Here is a 22,420-nt window from a genome sequence, read left to right as displayed (position 1 = left end):
TCTACAAATGTCTGTTGTACAAAAACTGTACAATGTATCGTTGCAAAAAAGAGCAGCCATTGTTTCTACGTCAAAAGCTGATCAAAAGATCACAAAGATTTCCAAGCCCACTTAATGTTTTGTGTGAAGTTAAATGTGTACATATAAAAGGACAGGACCTCCATGTGTCAATTTGATGCCTTTAAATATTTTGTGTCTGAAAATAATGTAGTCAGACAGCTTTCACACCATTGAGCCAGGATCAGGATACTTTTCATCTTGATAAACAGGAATAACATTCTCCGAGAGAAGTGTCACAATACAGGAGAAAAAAGATACATCATAATATACTATAAATATAACACTCCGTGCCAAATAGTTTTATTTTCCTTGGAAAAAACAAAAAAGAACTTGTACAATAAAGCAAAAAAAAAAATAAAACAAAAAAAAAAAACACATTCCATCATGAATCAAAATCAAAATAATACCCTAAAATGTCTTACAACAACCCAGCAAACAAAACTGACAAAATATGCAAAAATGAATATCTGAATGGCCACTGTTCTAGAAACAAAAGTTTTACAAAAAAAAACTTGATTTACTGTGTTAATAATGATTAGTTGGCTACTGATATCATAATCTCAGCTAAATAATACTACAAAACTTTCCCCCTCCCAAATAAAAACGTGTCTGTGCCAGTATGTGAGTGCAATAAGAGGCGAGCGTAAAGGTAAGTGTACTTGTCTGTATAAATGGTGATAACCTGGTAAACATGCATATGGTTACACGGCTATGAGTGTAAAATGACACTAGGATACGGTCAAAGTGACAGGTGCTATAAGCAATACTTGCAGTATTGCTGCTTTACAAAGTATTTATCAAGTTAAAAGTACCACAACCTAACCGTAGAGGGGTGTGATGTACAGGTTTTCATTTTAGAAAGCTAAGAAATTGGGCCACTGTGATTTTAAACCACTTAGTCAATCATTCCGGGGTTGAAACAAAGTTCTGATTTATTGCAGACGACACAGTGAGGCTAGTCCACTAATGCTCAGACTCTGACGCGTGGTATTGGCTTTACTGTGCTGGAAATTCCTTGCTTTAATATCATACTAGAGGTGAGCAATATGCAGGTAAAAGAAAAATATACATCTCCCAAAATATTATTAAATAAAAGGGTCTAATTGCAATGTTATATTATCACCACATCAGTGGCATAAAACTGATTATATAAATGACACTCATTTTTATCAGCACTTAATGGATATATCAGCAGTACATTAAAAAATGCTCACATTTCATTACATAAGAGTTTAGTTAGTCCTGTTTAACTGGACACCAAAGAAAACAAAATGACTGAAAATCACTTTACTAAATATGGAAGAGTATTTAAATAGCATCTTTTAATAACCTGCCACTGCTGATAAATTTTAGTTTGAGTGTCAATGTATCACAAAAAAAATGCGTTTCATTAACATGTCGCTAAATTTCATTATACTGTACTTTTGTCATATTGCCCACCCCTAATTATCTCCCCTAGTCTTGCCTGAACCATATAAGATGCTTCTTACAGTGTTAATCTAAAATTCATTTTAGAGTATGCTAAGCCTTAAACAAAATACATCTACTCATTAGAATTCATCACAAAGGGAATATTACAAAAACAATACACGTTAAAGTATTTTTATAGATACTGAACAAAAACATTGCATTTGCATAAGTGTGGATAAAGAGAGTTAGATACTATGTGCTAATATAGGACAAACGCTATGCAGTGCCTGGGAAAGGATTTGAGTTACTCAACAACTTCTAAAGCACTGCAGCTGACAGAGACTAACCACATAACCTGAGACATAATTCCCACCATTTTTATGTGTGTGTATGTGTGTGTGTGTGTTTATTCTTTTATGTGCAAGCAATTAGGTAGGTACAGACTAAGACCCCCTTTATACCTGGTCATTTCATGTATCTTGAGCCTCAGTGCCTGGTTGCATAAAACACCCTGGAGAAGTTTCACAGACAGAGATTAAGCCTAGCCTTGAGCTACACAGTAGTGACGCTCCAATCTACAGCTTTTTAGATCCAATCTGATGTCCGACATTCAATACAAAGTGTGCTGTATTGCTCTTCAGCTACACTAAAATTTCTCCAAACAAACAACTTTTAGTCAAAGTAACAGCTAATTAATTGAGGCTTGAGCTGTTGGTGTGTATGATATAGAAATAAGAGTTTCGATTGGTGATTAGTCTCGTGCTAACGTTACGGCAGGTTTATGGTCCAGTGCAAACTGCAGACCGCAAGCTATATAATGGAGAATCGGACCCATCTCTATTACATACAGCTCTGAAAGAAAATAAGAGACCATTAAAAATTATGAGTTTCTTTCAATTTTACCAAATTGAAAACCTCTGGAATTTAATCGAGAGGAAGATGGATGATCACAAACCATCAAACCAAGCTGAACTGCTTAAATCTCTGCACCAGCAGTGGCCTAAAAAGTTATCCAAAAGCAGTGTTTAAGACTGGTGGAGGAGAACATGCAAATTAGCATAAAAACTGTGATTAAAAAATCAGGGTTATTGCACCAAATATTGATTTCTGAACTCTTAAAACATTATGAATATGAATTTCAGCCATTTCTCATTTTCTGCAAATAAATGCTCTAAATGACTATGACTATGTTTATTTGGAATTTGGGAGAAATGTTGTCTGTAGTTTATAGATTAAATTAACAACGTTCGTTTACTCAAACATATACCTATAAATAGCAAAATCTGAGAAATTAATACAGAAACTGATGTGATCTCTTAATTTTTTCCAGAGCTGTATAATTTTGAATGGAGATTTTCTATTAAAAAGGTAAATAGTCTACAACTAGCTTCTGTCCAGGAACCTGGGAAGAATAATTCTTTAGATTTTCTTATCCCCCAAAAAATGTACTGCAGTGACTGAGGTTTTGCTGCAGTAAAGTTCTACTGTAACCATAACTATAACGATAACTATTCCTCAACCAATTTATCAAAAAACATTTACTGAACACCACTGTTTGAAAGCTTTGAATACACATGATTTTCAAAGATGTAGAAGATTATAAACACACAGGGCTTCACACTTGTGCTTCTCCACTGAGTATTGCTGATTATTACAGGAAATAAACTTTCAGGATTTAGGGTCTACAGTATTTTCTATGTCTCGAATATCTACAAACCTAAGGACTAAGGTGAGGTTGTTTTCTTAAAAACTAAAACTAAAAACTTAAAAATGAACAAACTATTAAGGAACTGCATGCAATATGTTTTTAAGAGATTACTTGAGGGAACATTTAAGGGTTTATGAAGACTACCCTTAAGAAAGCCCCCTTGGTAATACACAAAGCTAAGTGTAATTCAGGGAAAAAGCTTTAAGGGACATTTGAGGACAATCTTAATCTCTTACTTAAGGTGTTTTATGCAACTGTGCCAAGAACTAAAGCTGCATAGGGCTAAGCTACATAAAAATCAAAGTGTTAACATACCTAAAACACATTTAAAATAAAAATCCATAGCAATCGGATTCTGGTCCGATTTGAATTTGAAGACCAGGTGTAAATGCATGCTGCAGAATGTAGAATGCAATCTAGATACAGGTTACAGGAAGTGACCAGGTGAAAACAGGGTCTAAAAGAATTAATTTCTGCAATGAATTAATTGGTACATCAAATAAAATAGATAATATAATTAGATAATTATTAAATTCACATATTTGAGATCTGATTTAAAGTAACAATAATAATTATTGTAATTCAATGGGGACATAAAACTCCCACTGGGAAAAGGAACCCCTCATCAAGTATCAAGCAGTTTGATTTATCATAGGTAAATCTCATACCATCAAAACCTAAAATCAACAGGTATACCATTAACAGGCCATATCATTGTTCTGTACAAGTGAACATAAAAGCACCTCTACATTATGGGTGTACACAGTACATGTACTGTTCACCAGATTCCAAAATCACCTAATTTCTCCAGAACTGACCAGACCAAAGCCAGCCAGCTGTGGTCAAGAATTCCAGGTGACTTCTTTAATCACATGATTGCTGTTGACTTACAATATATTTATATATTAATGCTGTTTCAATGTTAGAATCCTACCCTACAGCTTTGAATGAGACTGAAACAACAGTCTAAACACCACTAATCACAACCTTAAAAACTACTCTTTTTTTTATTTTTACTTTTTGATACTCAATAACAACCCTTACTAATTCTGATCTCCATCTGCTGCATCTGTAGCATCTGGATGATTACGGTCAATTGGCCTTTACTACAAAAGAACACAAACACAATAACACAACGGCATCGGCCCCCAGGTTTGCATCAGTAGGAAGAAATATTTGCCTATGGAAATTGAAAAAACTGCTACAGGTGCAACAGAAGGAGATTAGGCAAAGTGCAGCTCCGGGAAAAAATAAATAAGAAACCACTTAAGTTTCTTTTTTTTTTTTTTTTTTGCACCAAGAGTGGCATAAAGTTATCCAAAAGCAGTGTGTAAGACTGGTGGAGGAAAACATGCCAAGATGAATTAAAACTGTGATTAATATGAACTTTATGAATATGAACTTGTTTTCTTTGCATTATTTGAGGTCTGAAAGCTTTGCATCTTTTTTGTTTCTTTTTTGCAAATAAATGCTCTGCATGACAATATTTTTATTGGGAATTTGGGAGAAATGTTGTCTTTAGTTTATAGAATAAAACAACAATGTTTATTTTACTCAAACATACCTATATATAGCAAAATCAGAGAAACTGTTTCAGAAACTGAAGTGGTCTCTTTATATTTTTCCAGAGCTGTATGCTTAAAAAACCCATAACTTTAGCTGAGGATTGTGTGGGATTTGGCTAAGCAATTTTGGGCAGGAGTGGGTTAGCTAAATTAAGGAATTTGATACAGTGACCTAAACAAAATAAAACAAACAAAACAAGAAAGACCACCCTCAATAAATTCATCATCATTCACAACCACTCTTGGATAAATTCTTAAAATAATATTTAACCCTTAAACTAGAAAGAATGGGTCACTATGGAACATTTGAAGGTGGTGGAGCACACACAACTTCAGACATGCTTTGATGGCATTTGTGAAAGATGCAACACACCTCACATGAAGAGATATCGCTTCGCCTCGATATCGCTAAAATAATAACCAGCCACTTCCAGCCTCCCATATTTTAAATACATCACACCTTTATACGCTATACAAATATATAAATATACAAAAAAAAGAAAACACGCTACCATTTCTCTTATTATGAACAAGCATTGGCATGCTGATTGCTTTCAACTATTAGAGTTTGCTAGAAGCACAGCACTGTTATGAAGAGTAGTCCGGATACGTTGTGTAAGCTAATGAGGATTTTGGCGAATATTAAGCTATTCTGTTGTTGTTTATTGCTGACTAACTGGATGGTAGGTAGGTCTACTATGAGCAGGAACTCAAAAACAGAGTCATATATTCTCATAATTGGTTTCCTCAACCGTGGTTTGCTTTGACGGAAGCGTAATATGCAGAGCTGCTTTGTTAGTCTGAGCTAGATGTGTTTATTTATTTAATTGTTATTAATTGTTGATTTTTAAGTTTAATAGTTGAAAACAAAAAGCAGAGGGTAGTCTGAAACTTGAAACTGTGTAACAGTCATATTGGGATCAAACCTGTCAAGAGGTAAGAGGAAAGTACTGGAGAGAGGAAGGACTGAGATTTCCCCTCTTTCCTCCCCCTCTTTCCGTTCCTCCCGCCCTCTCTCCATCAGTATGTGGCTAGGTTAATATGCTTCCCTTTTCTGGTCCCCAGCACCTCTAGTTCAACTCCCTTCCTTCACTCACTGAGTGGCCACTTTAAAAGCTGGGAACCAAGAACAGAGGGTCTGTGTTTCCAGTAGGGACCATCACGACGGGGGAGCATTCTGGTTCTGGTATATGGATGCCTTCTCTTTTAGCAGGTCCAAACACAAATGGCAACTCCAGCTTCCTGCGAAACACACAGCAAAACACAAAGCCATTACATCAGGGAAGAACCAAACTGAAACTAGGGGTGTGCTATACTGTATTATACACAATAGGATCACCAACATTTTTGAATATCATGAACGATATTATACCCAGTAATATCGTACCATACCACCCACCCGTATTTTTCACATCAGCGTTCTACTTTTACTAAGCAGTAAAATTGAAATGAATTAAACATCTCTTATCTAGGCAGCAAGTGTGTACTTGCTCAGTGAAATACAAGAGACTAGCATTTTTTACAGTTATAGTTTATAGTTATAGGTAGATGAGACATGACTGTTAATGTTGTCACAAGGACACCAGAGGGCACCCTGCTACAATCAGACTACAGACTGAACCTGGATTAAATGAAAAAGCCAAAACCATTGTGACTGATACCTGGATTGGCTGTAGTCCAAAGTCAAAAATCATCCATAAAATAATTTTAAAAAATCCTTATTTTGAAGAAGAACCTCCATCTGCAGCTCCAATGAGTACTGATTTATCAAGCCAGGTGTTTGATGATCACCAGCAGTAATATCAGATTTTTATGAGAATTTAATTACTATTAATGTTTTACTAATAAAATAAACCCTTTTTGCTCAGATGAAAAGCTTTTTACTCATTTTTTTACAGGTGCAACACCTGTTTAATTACAATAATTTTTAGCAACAGTATTTTAATCAATAAAAGAAACTAAGAAAAATACTGTAAAGAAAATATTGTTATACAAAAACAAACACTTACTTTTTATGGTACCTTGTGAATGTGTTTGTGCATGATTAGATTTTTCTTAACAAAAAACACCAACTAAAATCAACTAAACTTTAAAGCAAATGTACATATTTTCTACTTAATCTAATCCTAAACCCAAACTAAACTTAATTTTAACTCTAAACCTAAACCTAATGAAACATTATTAAACAATCAGTCTGTTAACAGTGTAATCATCTGTAGATGATCTATAAGGGACCATTACCATACACTGCTACTGTTGGTGCGTAGTTTAATACCATCATAATCAAGGATCAATTTATGTAAATAAAGATTAAGATGTGTTTTTTTGCCCAACACTGTGCAGTTCTGAATGTTATTACCTTCAGGGGGTTCAGACATGGGTGGGTTGAGGCAGTACATGTGATATCCTCTGTCGCAGTCATCACAGAACAGAAGCTGGTCCTGCAGAAAAGGGTATATGATGAGTGTATATAGACTAAGTTATCATTAGTACACCTACACAATTAAACGTGTTCAGTCATTTCCACAGAGGCTGGTGTGGCAGGAGGTTTTCATTTCAAACAAGCTGGATTCAAATGTGTGCATCAATTTCTCAAACTAAATGCTACATCAACAACTGTTATATTCAGTACAAATTATGCCTTTTCAGTTTAAATGTATTTACTTTTGGCAATAATTGGGGATATAAAACATTTCACTATTTGAGAAAATATTTCTATATTTAAATGTGCACGGTGCGTGTGCACGTATGACTGAACCAAACATACATCATTCTCCGACGTGCCGCACATGTTGCAGCACTTGCACTCGATGCACTGCCAGCGGTACGTTTTTACAGCCGCCATCATCACTGGAGTGAACTGCAGGCACGAAGGATGACCTGCAGAACAGAAGAAAATGGGTAAAGGGGAACAAACTGAAAAACCTTTTATAAAATCAATTCCATGACAGTGGCAGTAAATCTGTATTCCATAGTTAAGGTTAATCCACGGTTCACATGCATCCTGAATAAATAGTTTGAATAATGTTTTTTTCAATTAGATAAATCAGCCTGAATGGTCAGGATGCTCACAAAAAAATTCTTAGTGCTTAGAAACCTTATTAGCATATTGCAGCCTACAGAAAAGTATGTATGGCAAAAATCTGTGTGAAAGTAATGTAATATGTATGTATGTATGCATTTCTTACCTGAACGGCCACAATCTGAGCAGGACACCAGCTCTTCTGATTGGCCGGTTTTCTGATTCATATTGGAATCTCCCAAACAGAAATCACAGTAGTTGTTGGGCAGGGCCAATCCATCTGGACCCTTTCTGGGAGCTGACAAGAAACAGACCCAGATTTATAAAAGGTTTAAAAAATATATAATTACAAGCATAGACTTTATCTTAACCTGCCAAAAAACTGCAAGAAGAATTTGAGACAATCCTGAAAAACTCATATGAGAGATCATACATTTTTTAGCCAAAACATTACCATGGTTTTTCAACATCTTCACATCAAATTTTCATGGCCATACGATCTTTAAAACAGTACAGACATGGACAATAAAACTAAAAATCCATCAAATCTGATTATAAAAGCCTATGTTTTGCTTTAAATAAAAAAAGCAACGTTGACACATTAAGTTACCAAGGCAGCAGCCTGGTGTTAGCTAACACTAGCTAGCTCCATGCTGCTTCTTCCCCTTTAGATATATATCATCACATTTTACTTGCTGCAAAAAAAATTTCGGAATATTTTGCTGTTCAGGTTTTTGCGTCTCTGCCTTATATTAGTCTGAACGAAGCCAGACAGCATTAAATCAGCATTTTTCTCTCACTAAGTGAATTTAGTTATAGTGCAGCTGAAACTGCAGTCTGAGTAGGACCCACGAGGGCAGCTAGCTAATGTGAAGTGACGTGATTTTCCCAAATATTAGTATTATTATTTTTTTTTAAACCAAAAGTTTTTCCCCAGTCAGTAAACAGAAGCACAAAAGATCTGTAGAGCACATTTCCATGACTTTCCCTAAATGTTGTGTATTTTTATTTTTTCAAAACCTATCCAGGCCTAAAAATTGCTGTTTTCTAATTACTCAGTTTTTTCATGACCTTGTAATATTCACAAAAGAGCGTGTGGGTGAGTATATATATATGGTGAAATACATGTTAAAGTAAACACTTAAAAAAAATTACTAAGTATTTCTACATTAGGAATGCACCTTTTTGGTCAACCGAAATTAATCGTGTGGGGATATATTTTATATATATATAAAAAAAAAAAAAACAACCAAAAACATGAAAAGAAAACAAAATTAGACTAATGATCTTTTTTTTTTTTAAATCATGGCTGGGTTTTCTCTATTATGAAGAATTTGTAGGTTACTTAAATTTAGGCTATATAAATGTATTAATTGGCAAAAAAATGGCCTGTGTATGTTCATAAATTGGTATTTGGTCTTCAGCTGTCAGCCAAATGTTTAAATTAGTCTTTATTTTTTTAATGTTTAAAAAATTAAATAATAAAAAAAAGAATGGGTGTTGATTGTCAAGGTGTATTTTTATTTTTTCAAAACCTATCCAGGCCTAAAAATTGCTGTTTTCTAATTCCATTACTCAGTTTTTAATTCCATTACTCAGTTTTACTGACAGCATATGCATTTTCCCCCCCAATAAAAAAAAAAACAGGCTAATTTATCCTGTTAATACTACTTACTCTTAGGCTCCTCTGGTGGGGGCGGAGTCTGAGGATGAAGCTCTGGCTCCTCTTTATCTTCACCTTCCTCCTCAGCCAAGTGAGAGTGGGCATAATGGTAGCTGAGTCCCGGTCGGTTCTTGTAGCGCTTCCCGCAGACTGCACACACAAACACACTCAAATTTACTATAGCCATATAATAAAGACTACTACAACCCCACTGTACTCTTCACTTCATCATGTTATACTTCTTTCACTCGTGCATTCTCAATCACAGAAAGCATTAATTTACATTCACATACACTTGCAGTTCTAATGCTCTCACCACACCTCTAGCGTAAAGTGTGAGAAACCGCGCATAAATAAGTCTATCTGGACAACATGGCACACATTTAGCACCGTTCTAATCAGTGGGGGTGCACACACTGCCTCAAGCTGTTAGCTGCATTCATTTTGCTACTCCAGTGCAAAACTAATGAAGCAAAACTATTGGTCTAAATGTTGTGGTTTTTGCACAATGACTTCACTCTTCGTTTAATCCCTCAGGGATGGGGGAACGCCAGTCACAAGGATAGAGAGACTCATCAGTGAGTCAGAATCCCACACAGCAGACCCTGTTCTACTGAACTCCATTTATCTTTGACATTTAGCCACATATTAGAGCTTAGGCTGGATTACTCAGCTTTTCTATATACTTTTATTTATGAATTAACCCTCATGTTGTGTTCATTTCATGTTAATATATGTATTATTATTAACATTTATCACTTAATGTTTTGAGATATTTTTTAATTAACTTAACCATTTCTGGCCTAAATGATCTCCAGCGATGAAAAAAATATATACTATAAAAATCTATATAGCAAACAAATCCAATTAACTATAATATTTAATAGTTCTTTTATTATTTCCATTGCAATGAAAGCTCGTGTTTAATCATTAATATTTCATATTGACCTTTTATTTCATAAACAATCTCTAAACAATTTAAAAAAATGATTTAAAAGTAAAAATTAATTAATTGCAGTGGGTGGGCTCAATTTTCATTGGTTCAATAACTTTCATTGTCTGGCTCATGGGTCTATTCTAATGGACAACAGCTCTCAAATAGTGTTTTGAGCGACAAAACATTTAAAAGCAAAAGGAAACACGTGATGTCCATTGTACTGGATGCAGAGTCTAAAAGGGTTAAGTCTTGTATGCCTCATTGAACTGAGCTCAAACAATTCATTTATTTAAGATTAAACAAAAAGCATTAAAGCATTTTTTATTTATTATTATTGTTTTAACCATAAGACATAGCTGGACAAAACATATGAATATATTTTAAATCTTATTGAACCCTAAAATAAAGAGAAACTTTATAAATAAAGTCATCAGTAACACATAGACATTCAGTGTCTCCCACTTTCACTTGCTATATTGTTGCTGGACAGTTGCTAAAGTGTCTTGGTTGTTTGCTCAGGTGGCTGGTTAAGTATTAGTAGTGCATTAGTAAGAATTCATTAGTAGTGTGTATATTAGTATGATCTGCACCTCATTTTACAATAAAAAACTACTACTGGACAGTTTTGCTATATTTATATAACTTCCCCAGCTAATTGCCTGAATTTAACACTATCCACACTATCCAACCCTAAATCTCTAATAACTTGTAATTTTTAACAGGGAACATCAATTTAATGAAAATTATATAGGTTCATTTCAATTTTGTGGTTTTAAGATTGTGGAGCCTGTGTGAACAAATCATGAACAAATCAAGCATCAGACAATTAATAATAAGATGAAATGATCTTGTTCCTTTTCTCTAAGAAGGCAAACCAGAACACAATAGGGGGAATATTGGATAGACTATACTCCCATTAATAATGTTCTATTTTAAAACACGAATCATAAATCCGAGAGAGAGATTTCAGCACAGACCTTAAAATGAATGTAATTGTGTATTTCTGGCGCTATTTTACACCATCTGAAGAAGAATCTAGACAGATAAATTAGATAAAATAGATCTAAATTGGATCTATTAAACACGACATCGCCATTTCAACAGACCAGAAAACATTACATTACACGTAGTTTCATTTTAAATGCCCCAGGTCATTCACTTCTCACTCAGTTCATTCCATTCAAATGCTCTCATATAACTCCCCTTCACCCACAATCACACACAATATAACCCATCAACTCAGTTCAGTAAACTAATTAAACTTATAGCACTGCCTGTGTGGCAAAGCTAAAAATTTAAAAGTTAGACATTAATACCAAACCATTCACTACTTTCATTCAGAAAACAGAGCTGAACAATCCTTACAGCAAATCAAAACCAAAGCAGAGGCACTATTTCACTCTATGCAGATAAGAGGGTGGAGGAAGGGATGAGAAGGGGAACAGGGTGTGGTCAGACAACCAAACAAAGTGATGACTGTTTCTAGCAGAAAGCAGAAGAACCAAAACCTTCAAGGAACATTAAAAAATGATGACTTGCAGAGGAAAAGGGAAAAAAGGGAGAGTGAAACAAGGAACAAATAGAAAACCAAAAATAAGAAATGGGGTGGGGTTCAGATTTTTTAATGCTAACTACAAAATGCTATTGGTCTTAATTAGGGCTTGATGTGCTTGATGGCTGAATGACCAATATTAATATCACAACTTACTTATACGTCATTTCCATATCAATATAAACAAAATATGTCAGAGAAACATTCTAATTCAGCAGGTCTTGCCGCTGGCGGGGGGCACCTAAGTAAACAAAACTGTAATTCTTAAAAAAAAACTCTACACAGATTTCTCTCTGCAAAACTTTTCACTATCTAGCCACGAATAGCAGCAGTGCTAGGTGTGGTTAGCAGCACTTGGCGCTAGTAAATGCCAATGACAGCGCTAACGCTGTACTAACCTCTGAACAGCAAAAGAGCTAGCACTGTGGTTAGCGGCTAATGCCAATACTGCTCCAGCCTCTAGATTATAAGGTGCACTGACAATTTTTGGGAAAATTAAAGGATTTATATATAGTTATTGATTTATTTTTCACTTTTAACTGTTCAAAACCAGTTTAAATCTATCAATTTTAACTTGCTTTACATGCAACAGTAAGCAGAGAGGAAGTGTGAGAATATAGGCAGTGTTAGGTCTTGTGGGAACTGAAGCAGAGGTGGGGGACGCCTCAGAAGACACTGGGGAACCGGTTTTGAAATTATGCTGACTCCGTTTCCTGCCTGAACGTGCCCACGGCCTCTGAGAATGTCAAACGGCTCCCGAGCAGCCTGGCTCGCTTCTGCTATTCTACAATTTCACTGCAGTTTACAGAGAAGTGTACAAATGTCTCAATATGTGGGCTCACCCTTCAATTCCTCCTTCAGTTTCTGTACTGTACAACTTTAGCAGTTTCACAACAGACACTGAATAGAAACTATTAGCTGTTAATGTGCCATTTCTCAATACTGATTCACAGTTACTGTACCAGCAGGGTTGCATGATAGTTCTTAACTTTACTAACTCCATTCTAGTTACCTAAATCACAGCTTCGACGGTTGGACAAACACTACTATAAACGACCTGCATCTATAAGGTGAGTTACGGGTAAGGGGGTAAAGCAGGCTCAAAAAATAAAGAAACAAACAAAAAAAAAGTACAAGCAATGAGCAGAGAAAAGGAGGGGAGAAAAGGGGAAGAGAGAGAAATATACCTCGTTCAGAAGGTTTTGAAATATGCTTTTGTTTGAAAGTGTCTGAAAGAGAGAGAAAGAGACATAAAAAGAGAAAGAGAGAGAATAGACAGACTCAGACTGACACTACAAATCAGGAAATTAAGAGAAATTAAGTAATTAAATCAAATTAAAATAACAAGAAAAGAAAAAAAGTTATCACAGTATCATGACACATTTAATGCAGACGCAGCAGACAGAGAGAAAACACATACGGCTGAAAAGAATACAGTATTGTGAGAATGGACAAATGAGTGGAAAATTGTGACTCCAAACTCCAAACAACACGTGAATTATAGAATTTACCCATACAATAAGCGTAGGCATATCAAAAATATGCATAAGGCAACCTACTGGCCATGGATATCTGTGTAGAAGTACTGATTCAGGATCATATGTACCCAACACTGAATTAACACCTCTTATTGATTCTACACTTCTAATTTTTCAGCTTCACTGAGCATAAAGGAGCACTCTGTAGTTCTATAATTACAGATTGTAGTCCTTCTCTTTCTCTGCACACTTTATCCTCCTTTCACTTTGTTCCTTAATGGTCAGAACCCCAAAGGACCATCACAGAGCAGCTATTATGTGGGTGGTGGGTTCTCATTGACCAAGAGAAACCTTATAAACTTTACATTTAAAACATAGACAAGTTAAGTGTTTAAAACCTCCAGGAGCACTGCTTTGCCTGATCCACTCACACCAGCACAACACACACTAAGGGCCATGTTAAAAGTTCTTTTTCATGAGGGAGCCTGAGGATGTTTTTTTTTTCATTGTTTTACAAACAGAAAAATACTGAAATGTTGGCATAGTGTGAATTGGTTTGTTATTGATTAATATTAAGAAATAAGTAATGATAGAGCAAAAACAGAAGTGAGCATGTTACCACTCTTACATTTTGTAGTGTTATTGCTTAATATTAACAGCTCTTGACTTTGTTACATCATGTTGGTTTCATATTAAAACGTTTAGATAAATTGGCACTAAAATCATTAGGTTACTAACAAAAGAATGGCAGGAACTGTAATGCTCGTACACCAGGTTTTACATTTGAAATTCAAATAAGAAGAATGCTTTGTTAATGCTGGGGAAAAAAAAGAAGTGATCCTAAATCAGCACTTTTACCACTGGGAATATTTGAAAACTTTGACCAGACAGACAGACAGACAGAAAGATGCAGATACAGACAGAGTGGAATCTGCCACACAAAAAAACAAAAAAGAATTTAGAATGATCTGGCAGAAAGACAAAACAAAAAACTCACCTCATTAAAATGGAATAAACAAACAGAACACCACATTTCCCTTAACACCCTACTAAAAATCTGCAACTGACTCACTGTCACAGGCGTACGGCTTGTCTCGATCCTCCAAAGCAGCCGCTGCCTCCAGCTTCTTCCGAGCGCTGCTGACACCCCGTCCCTGTGGAGAAGAAGACCACCGCCATCATTACTGCTGACATGAGCAGTCACAAGAAAACCCACCAGCACCAGATATCACTGTCTACCACATGCGTGCTAAATAGCAGGTACATCAAACCGTGCAAATACATTATTTATCAAAATGACACCAGTTATTCTAAATACATTCTAAAAAAAAAATAAAAAAAATAAAAAAATAAAAGAATAAATAAATAAATAAATAAAAAGTTTTTCAATGTGCAGACATTTTATGATTAATGGAACACAGAAGGGCTGGGCAATAATGTAAAAAAAGAAATCTCGATATTCTTTAAACATATGAGCAATTCTCCTCAATTATAATTTACATGTTTAATTCTCACAATGTTTTTAGTAAACAAACAGCACAATTTAAAGTGATGTGCCATCTATTGTGTCCCTTACAATCTTATTAATTTATTGTTTTAGTAATATTAAGCAGACCCCTTCAAGCTTTCATGCAGCTTTTATAATAAATACTGTACAAAAATAACCTCTTTTTATTTCAGGTAAGTGTAAAGTGTAAAATACGAAGATCACTGCCACATAAAAGAGTTCTTTACAGGTTTCTGACAAAAGCAAATGTCTTTATACTGAGATTAAGAGTAATTAAATGTAAACAACAATTCTACGATGAACTACTCTCAAGTTTAAACCTCACCTTGCCCTTGCCTTTACCACGTCTCTTCTGGGTATCTTCTTCATAGTCTTCATCATCCAGGTCATCCAGAAAGTCATCTGGTTCCAGAATTCTCTACAGACACATCAGTAACAGAGTTCATTTAATTGACAGTGTGTTTTACCATCCTAGCCCCAAAAGTGAGTGACTCCTGTCTACGAACACAAACCCTTTGTGGACAAAAGTAATGGGACACCTACTCATTCATTGTTCATTTTGAAAATCAAGCAAATTAAAACTAAACAAGTTTATCCTGCTTTTGTTGAACTAAATTTGAAACACTGAACACAAAGTGAGGATTTGACTATTTACTTGTAAGGTAAATTAATGAGCTTAAATTGACGGATGATCACCATCCCACTTTATTACCTGACTACCTGAGAACACAGGTCCACTGATGGACCAATTTGAACTATTTATTTGCAGCCAAATCAGTTAAGTATTATTAAAGAGCTGTCCTTTTGGTAATCTATTTATAGGTACAGCAGAAATATTCTACTGACTGATTGTGAATTTTCTTCTGTAATCTGATATGGAAAAGGCTGTTCCCATAGGGTTGTTTACACTGCTACAATATCACTGTGCAGTCAAAAACTACAAAAAGTAAGATTTAATCCTGATATAATTCCAAAATTTCTCAAAAAACATTAGTTTTTTTTTTTTTTTTAATACTGGTTTTGATCATTAACATTGCTGAGATTTTTCTGATATGTGAAGCTAAATGAACACTGATTAAAGACATCTACTGGAGTGTTCACAGTGTACCTTTCTAACTCTGGTAGCAGGATTGAGGCCTCCACTAGAGTACTCTGTGTGCGGCTCATCTTCAGTGGGGCGAATGTCCACTGCTGATTTTTTCTCCAGCGGTTCTCCTCTTAGAAGAGCTTCTAGGCTGCTACCTTCACTGGTGGCCAGCAAGTCTTTCTTCAGATTCATATCCAACTCTGTACAACAAAGGCATGCATTAACATACGCACTCTGTCCATGTTCCAACATCGCTACTGCAAAGTTAGAATGCTGGCTATTAGCCCACCATGGCAATAGCAACTCATTAGTGGATCCCAAAATAATAATTCACTCCCACCCAACAGGTCTGTTCAGCAATTAGCTAACCGTGCTAAGAAATACATCCCAGACATGTTTGTTAGCACTCTGTCGACCAGTGTTTATGTGGAAAAGCCACTGGAAAGATTACCCTCTGTGCTCAAAAAAGCCATTAAAACAAACACATCCTTCCATTCAGCCTCCTCAAAACAAACACGTGCATGCTAATGAGCACATACCTGTTTTAACAGATGGGAAAGCCAGTCGAGGGTCTTCAGGAGGATGACATCTTTTTTTCTTTCTCCAGCGTCGAGCTGGATACGTGTACAACTGTCCTGGGGCCACACCTGCAAACACAATCAGACAAAGGATTATCGTTCAGTTTTATTCTGCATGTGTGTGTATTAGAGGTGTAAATCAAATTACTATATTTTAGGGTAGTTTTGATGCTATAAACTAAGATATACAGATCTGGAAAAAAATAAGAGAGCACTTAAAATAATGAGTTTCTTTGACTTTACCAAATTGAAAACCTCTGGAAAATAATCAGGAGGAAGATGGATGATCACAAGCCATCAAACCAAACTGAAACCGCTTGAATTTTTGCACCAGGAGTGGCATAAAGTTATCCAAAAGCAGTGTGTAAGACTGGTGGAGGAGAACATGCCAAGATGCATAAAAACTGTGATTAAAAAACAGGATTATTCCACCAAATATTGATTTCTGAACTCTTAAAGCTTTATGAATATTAACTTGTTTTTTTTTTTGCATTATTTGAGGTCTGAAAGCTTTGCATCTTTTTCATTATTTCAGCCATTTTTCTTTTTCTGTAAATAAATGCCCTAAATGACAATATTTTTATTTGGAATTTGGGAGAAATGTTGTCTGTAGTTTATAGAATAAAACAACAATGTTTATTTTACTCAAACATGTATCTATAAATAGCAAAATCACAGAAACTGATTTAGAAACTGGAGTGGTCTCTTATGTCAGATTGTATGTTCAGAGTTACTGACTTTAAAACTGAGAGTTTTAATGGAGAACATAAACGCTAGTTTAGCTACATATTCCACCTTGAACAGCTTGAAAAGAGGAAACGTGCCATCAGCTGTGTGTGCTTTGTGTGTGATGTGTGTGTGTATGTGAGGAAGAGGGTAGCATAAACAGCATAAGTAAAAGATAATCTATGTCCTGAACTCAACAGTAAGCGCTGCTATGTTATATCGTTAAATAAAACTGCTAATGCGTCCCCAGGCTGTCAATTGTGTCACGTCATTAATATGCAGAAAATAAATAATGCGTTAAAGTTTCAAGTTTAACTGCATGTGTTACAGTGTTAAGGTTGACAGCCCTAGTGTGTAAGTGTGTGGGTGTGTGTACGAGAATAAGTGTATCTACACTACCTGGTCCTCTGTGCCTCTTCTCCATCCAGATGTAGCAGTTGCTCTGGGCGACGCCAGTCTGAGAGTCGAGAAAGGGCATCCTCACACTCCTCTCTGCACACAGGCGGGCGTTATAGTTATGGCACTGCTCCAATGCATCTCTGTAGTACTGCTCGCCCAGCCTGCAGGGAGACACAGACAGACAGACAGACAGACAGAGTTACAGCTTGGGCGAATCTTAATAATCTTTTGATTTTTTTTTAAAGGAAACGATTCAAATAGTTATGTAGCTCTACTACTTATAATTTAGTATTTTGGTCTGAAATCCAGGAAAAAAATGGTGTGCTTGGCCCAATCACTGGGGTAGTTTTTAAAGATTATTAAATTTTATTTATATAAAATATCTAGTTTTTATTAAGGTTAGAAAAGGTAGCTCACAGTTAGGGAGAGCCATTGATTTTCCAAAGAAGCTCTCTTGGGTTTTGGTAGTTTGTAAGAGTGGTAACATGCTCACATCTATTTTTGCTCTGTCATTACTTATTTCTTCATTTTAAAGTTTTGTGCCATTTGCAGGTTTTTCAGTTACTATCCAGTGTTGGCCACATGAGGATTGGTTCCCCTACTCAGGTTTCCTCCTCCTGATTCGCGAGAGTTTATATGGCACTGTTCACTGGTTTGTAGAAGCTTTGTGAAATCTGTTCAATTAACTACATAGATGAACTTGAACTATTGAGATACCATAGGAAAAGCGCAATTTATATCAGGTAACTGAATACCCAAATAAGCAAACAAGACAATATGCTGACAGTTTTATTGTGTATATAGTGATAATTAAAAAAAAAAAAAAAACTGAACGGAACTGCAAGGTTCCTTTTCTTTAACCAAAAAAAAAAAAAAAAAAAACTGAACTGAACTGAACTGCAAGGTTCCTTTTCTTTAACCTAAAATATTTTTAAAAGATGCTAATCGGTACACTATGATGGAAAATATGCTGAATATGAATCTCCTAAGTAACTTTCTCTTAAGTAAAGTTTCTCAAATGGCGGTACTCATTGTAGACCTCTACCTCCAGCCTTTTCATATCAAATGTTTAGTCTGCAACATTGAGAGCTTCTTCTGATGCTGTACACGGGGAATTCGACTCAAGTTTGCTGTTTATAACAATACTATTGTAGCTCACATCGCCATAACATTAAAAATGTGATTTATCCTACAGCCCTCCTATAGACTGAATAAGCAAATGGCCGCTTTTCAATTTGTTCATCAGGAAAAACAAAACAATGCAATACATGCTGTCAACACATCATATACCCTCATCAAGGACTGTGATGTTATAGTGTTACGATAGCAACCCATCTCCACAACAGTTTCAATCAGTCGCCCTAAATCAGCTTATCCCCGGCTAGCCTTGAACCCCCTGTGGGTGCGTATATGTGTTGTATATACAACAATACAGGCTAGAGCTTTAACTAGCGAGCTTTTGTGTGCATGCGGCTGATCAGTGGCTGGGAGGCAGGGAAGCGGCCGCCCAGCCGAGTCATTGTGGCTGCCGGACAGTGGGAGGTGTCAGTCCGTCGCTGAGCAACCGCCAAGGGCCCGAGGGAGGTCGGAGGCTCTCCGCAGCTAGAAAGGACGTGTTGATGTGAAGAGGACGATGGGGTCACAAAGGAAAAACGGAGGAATGTTAAGAACAAAATGCCTTTTCAACACATTGAGGATAGAGATACTCTGCTTCCTGAAGCAATGGGCAACTGTGCTTAGTGCACATATAAAGTATCACACAAACAAACCTGCTTCTAAATGTGTCACAATGCTAAGAAGCCTCTATTAAACTTGTTAAAAATTAAAAAATGTGGTTTCTGACACTGTATGACCCTCTGTTACCTGTTAATTTGGGCTCACGTATTTTAGCCAAGACATAGCCTAAAACACAGATTATACAGGACATCGTACAGCATCATAAACCATGTCAGCAAGTCTATTTGAGATTACAGCATGCGGTTAACTGCTATCTACGTTGATATTGATTACTTGTAAGCTACATTAGCCTCACAGATCCAGTGCCAAACTAATAAAACAACAAGCTAACGCAGACTAACTTTAGACACCTCTTGGATGTTGCACTTACTGCTCACTGCAAAGCTGGGGGCATAGTAAAGGGTCAGCTTTGCTATACCATGTCATGTTATGTTACGGCACCCCTGGAGCCAAGACGGTTAAAGGCCTTGATTAAGGGCCCAACAGTGGTAGACTAGCAGACCAGAGTATTAAACCCACAACCCTGTAATTAATAACCTTTAATAATAAGCTTTTCATTCTTTAATTGTCAGAGTTTAGTGTGTGTGTTGTGTGGTTTGATGCTGAGAAATCAAACAGTGATAGACCACAAGATCCTGAAGCTCTATATAGAGAGAGTTAAGCAAAGGAAAAGTAGCTAGCTAGCTACAGCACCAGTCAAAAGTTTGGACAGACCTTCTCATTCAATGTTTTTTACTTTCTTTATTCATTGTCTACATTGTAGAATTTTGATATTAAATACATTAAAGCTATACAGGAGCACATGCAGAAATTACTCTTTAAACAAAAAAGTTCTAACTGTTTTCAGATTTTCAGGCTTTAAATGTTGAACTACAATGTAGAAATAAAAGGAAATATAAGGAAAAACACTAAATAAGAAGAGGTGTGTCCAAGATGTTTGACTGTTACTGAAGACGACAAAGTGGTCGTTTTTGGAGTAGCAAAAAAAAAGCTTCAGCAGTTGACAGAATGGTCAATCAATCGTCTTAAAGCTGAAAGAATGAATTAATCTCTGTGTGAACAGGCAGAGGAACCAGCCGTTCACTTCCTGTTTCTGCTTTCTCTTGCTTCCCTAGAACAAACCAGAACCCATCTTAACATTACAGTCTAAAACCAGAGCACAGTATGAAGCTACAAGTGCTTTAATAACAACACAAAACAACCTAGAATAACAGCATGAGCAAAATTAAGCAAAGTGGAGGTCAAGAAGTACTGCAGATGTTTATCAACACTTGTCAAATCAAGGGTTGCTCTAATGTCTAGAAAAACGGATTTAAACAGTGCCAAGAACCCAATTTAAAATCTTCCTAAACTTAACTCCAAAAGTTAATGTATAACCACTTTCCTGTTCATTTAGTTGGCTAAACTTCCTTGTAAGGGTTAGACTAATGCCCCCTAAAACGTCTAAAACGTTCAGCTAACCAAGCTAGCTTTAGTTAGCTATAACTTACTAGTTTACTTAAGTATTCACGAGAACATTTAGTTCCCAAGAAAGTCAAGTTCAAGTAAACTTTTCTGTTCCACCTTAAAACCGACAGCAGTTTTACTCAGCTAGCTAGCTAGCGTCTGTATTTATTCCATTAGGTACTGCTGAAATTTTTAAGGTGGAACTGAACAAACTTCAGTTAAACCCTCGCTCTCTCACACACACTCCGCAGTGTGGGCTTCGCTCCGGGTGACAGCAGCTCCACCTTAATAAACCTCTGTAGAAACAGTGTGACTCTGAGTGTAAGGGTTTAAGTTAAGGTGCTGTGTGTGTACCCGCTCTCCTCACAGCTCCGTGAAGCAGCAGCAGGGCTCTCAGTCCGCTGAGCAGCGGGGAGTCGGCGGCTCTAACCCGGACACACTCCCCGCTAACAGGCTACAGGCAGCTAGCCTCGCTAAGCTTAGCTACAGCCGGGACTCCCAGCTCCCGCTCCGCCCGCGTCCCGGAGCCGCCGGCCCCGCCGCCTCCTCCCCGTCCACTCGCGCTCTCAGCTCGCGGCCCTGCCGCTAAAACCCCGCTAAGACCCGCTCCCGAGCTCAGCTTAATACTCACAGCTTCACTACATTCTCCACCACCGCCGCCATGTCCGCTCGCCTACGCTCCTCTGAGGGGGCGGAGCCGGAAACAGCGCGAGGGTTCCGGTAACTGCAGAGATCAGAGCCAGTTCCGTGTTCTTTAATGAGAGTGATAATGATGATCTGCACCTTCATCACAATACTCACTACAGTCACTATCATCACCACCAAGATCACAGTTACTATTATTAATATCATCAGCATCACTATCATCATCAAGATCACGGTTATTTTTATCACATACTTCATCATTATTATCACCATAATCATTATTATTACCACCACCATCAGTATCATTATCATCTCTGTGATCGTTATCCTTATCCTTCATCATCATGATCATAATCAATGTTATTTATTATCACATACTTCATCATTATTAACATTACTATAATCATCACGATCAAGAACAGCACCATAATTGTCACCATAATCACTCATCACCATCATTACCATCATGATCATAATCACTGTTATTTTTTACACATACTTCATCATTATGAGCATAATCATTTTCATCACCACCACCACCACCAATATCATTATAATTCCTGTGATCATTATTTTTACTATCAATATCAACGTGATTACAATCACTGTTAATTTTCAATTTAATGTTTTATTGGTTTCAAAGTAATTGCAAGATACAGGAAAAGAGAACATAAATCAATCTCAACAAACAAGCAAATAAACATTTGTTAGTAAATCACTGTTATATTCATCACATACCTTATCATTATTATCACCATAATCATTGTCATTACCACCACTATCAGTATCATTATCATCACTGTCATCATTATCTTCACCGTCATCATGATCACAATCACTTATTTATTTTCCACAACTTTATCATTGTCACCATCATCTCCATGTTCAAGAACTGACAAG

At 36.4% G+C, this 22,420-nt stretch overlaps 1 protein-coding gene across 3 annotated transcripts; it reads right to left on the bottom strand.

Annotated features, from left to right (window-relative positions):
* Positions 1–332: 332 nt before the first annotated feature.
* dpf2 (double PHD fingers 2) lies at positions 333–21,589 on the bottom strand. 3 transcript variants are annotated; one of them, XM_007261013.4, is made up of 12 exons: positions 21,507–21,589; positions 17,693–17,853; positions 16,529–16,636; positions 16,011–16,189; positions 15,228–15,320; positions 14,468–14,549; positions 13,105–13,146; positions 9,441–9,578; positions 7,932–8,063; positions 7,511–7,623; positions 7,103–7,184; positions 333–5,985 (listed from the first exon to the last, which is right to left on the bottom strand). In XM_007261013.4, exons 1-12 carry the CDS (start codon positions 21,536–21,538, stop codon positions 5,903–5,905), a joined length of 1,245 nt encoding a protein of 414 aa, XP_007261075.3. In that variant the 5' UTR covers positions 21,539–21,589; the 3' UTR covers positions 333–5,902. The 3 variants fall into 3 exon arrangements, with proteins under 3 accessions (XP_007261075.3, XP_022536416.2, XP_007261076.3); XM_022680695.2 differs by lacking the exon at positions 21,507–21,589 and adding an exon at positions 21,230–21,348; XM_007261014.4 differs by lacking the exon at positions 13,105–13,146 and having other exon boundaries at positions 21,507–21,553.
* Positions 21,590–22,420: the final 831 nt, after the last annotated feature.

This window comes from Astyanax mexicanus, chromosome 1, assembly GCF_023375975.1.
Source record: "Astyanax mexicanus isolate ESR-SI-001 chromosome 1, AstMex3_surface, whole genome shotgun sequence".
Taxonomy (NCBI): domain Eukaryota; kingdom Metazoa; phylum Chordata; class Actinopteri; order Characiformes; family Acestrorhamphidae; genus Astyanax; species Astyanax mexicanus.
Note: the sequence above shows the minus strand (reverse complement) of the source record. Positions and strands in the feature narration are given on the sequence as shown.

What these genes read in the sequence shown, in the direction of transcription:
- dpf2 (XM_007261013.4), bottom strand. Translation starts at nt 21,538, where the DNA reads ATGGCGGCGGTGGTGGAGAATGTAGTGAAGCT. An exon ending in TTTCCCATCTGTTAAAACAG is followed by an intron (nt 16,190 to 16,528) that starts GTATGTGCTCAT and finishes TTTGTTGTACAG; the next exon opens with AGTTGGATATGAATCTGAAG. An exon ending in CCCACCAGAGGAGCCTAAGA is followed by an intron (nt 8,064 to 9,440) that starts GTAAGTAGTATT and finishes GTTTCTTGTCAG; the next exon opens with CTCCCAGAAAGGGTCCAGAT.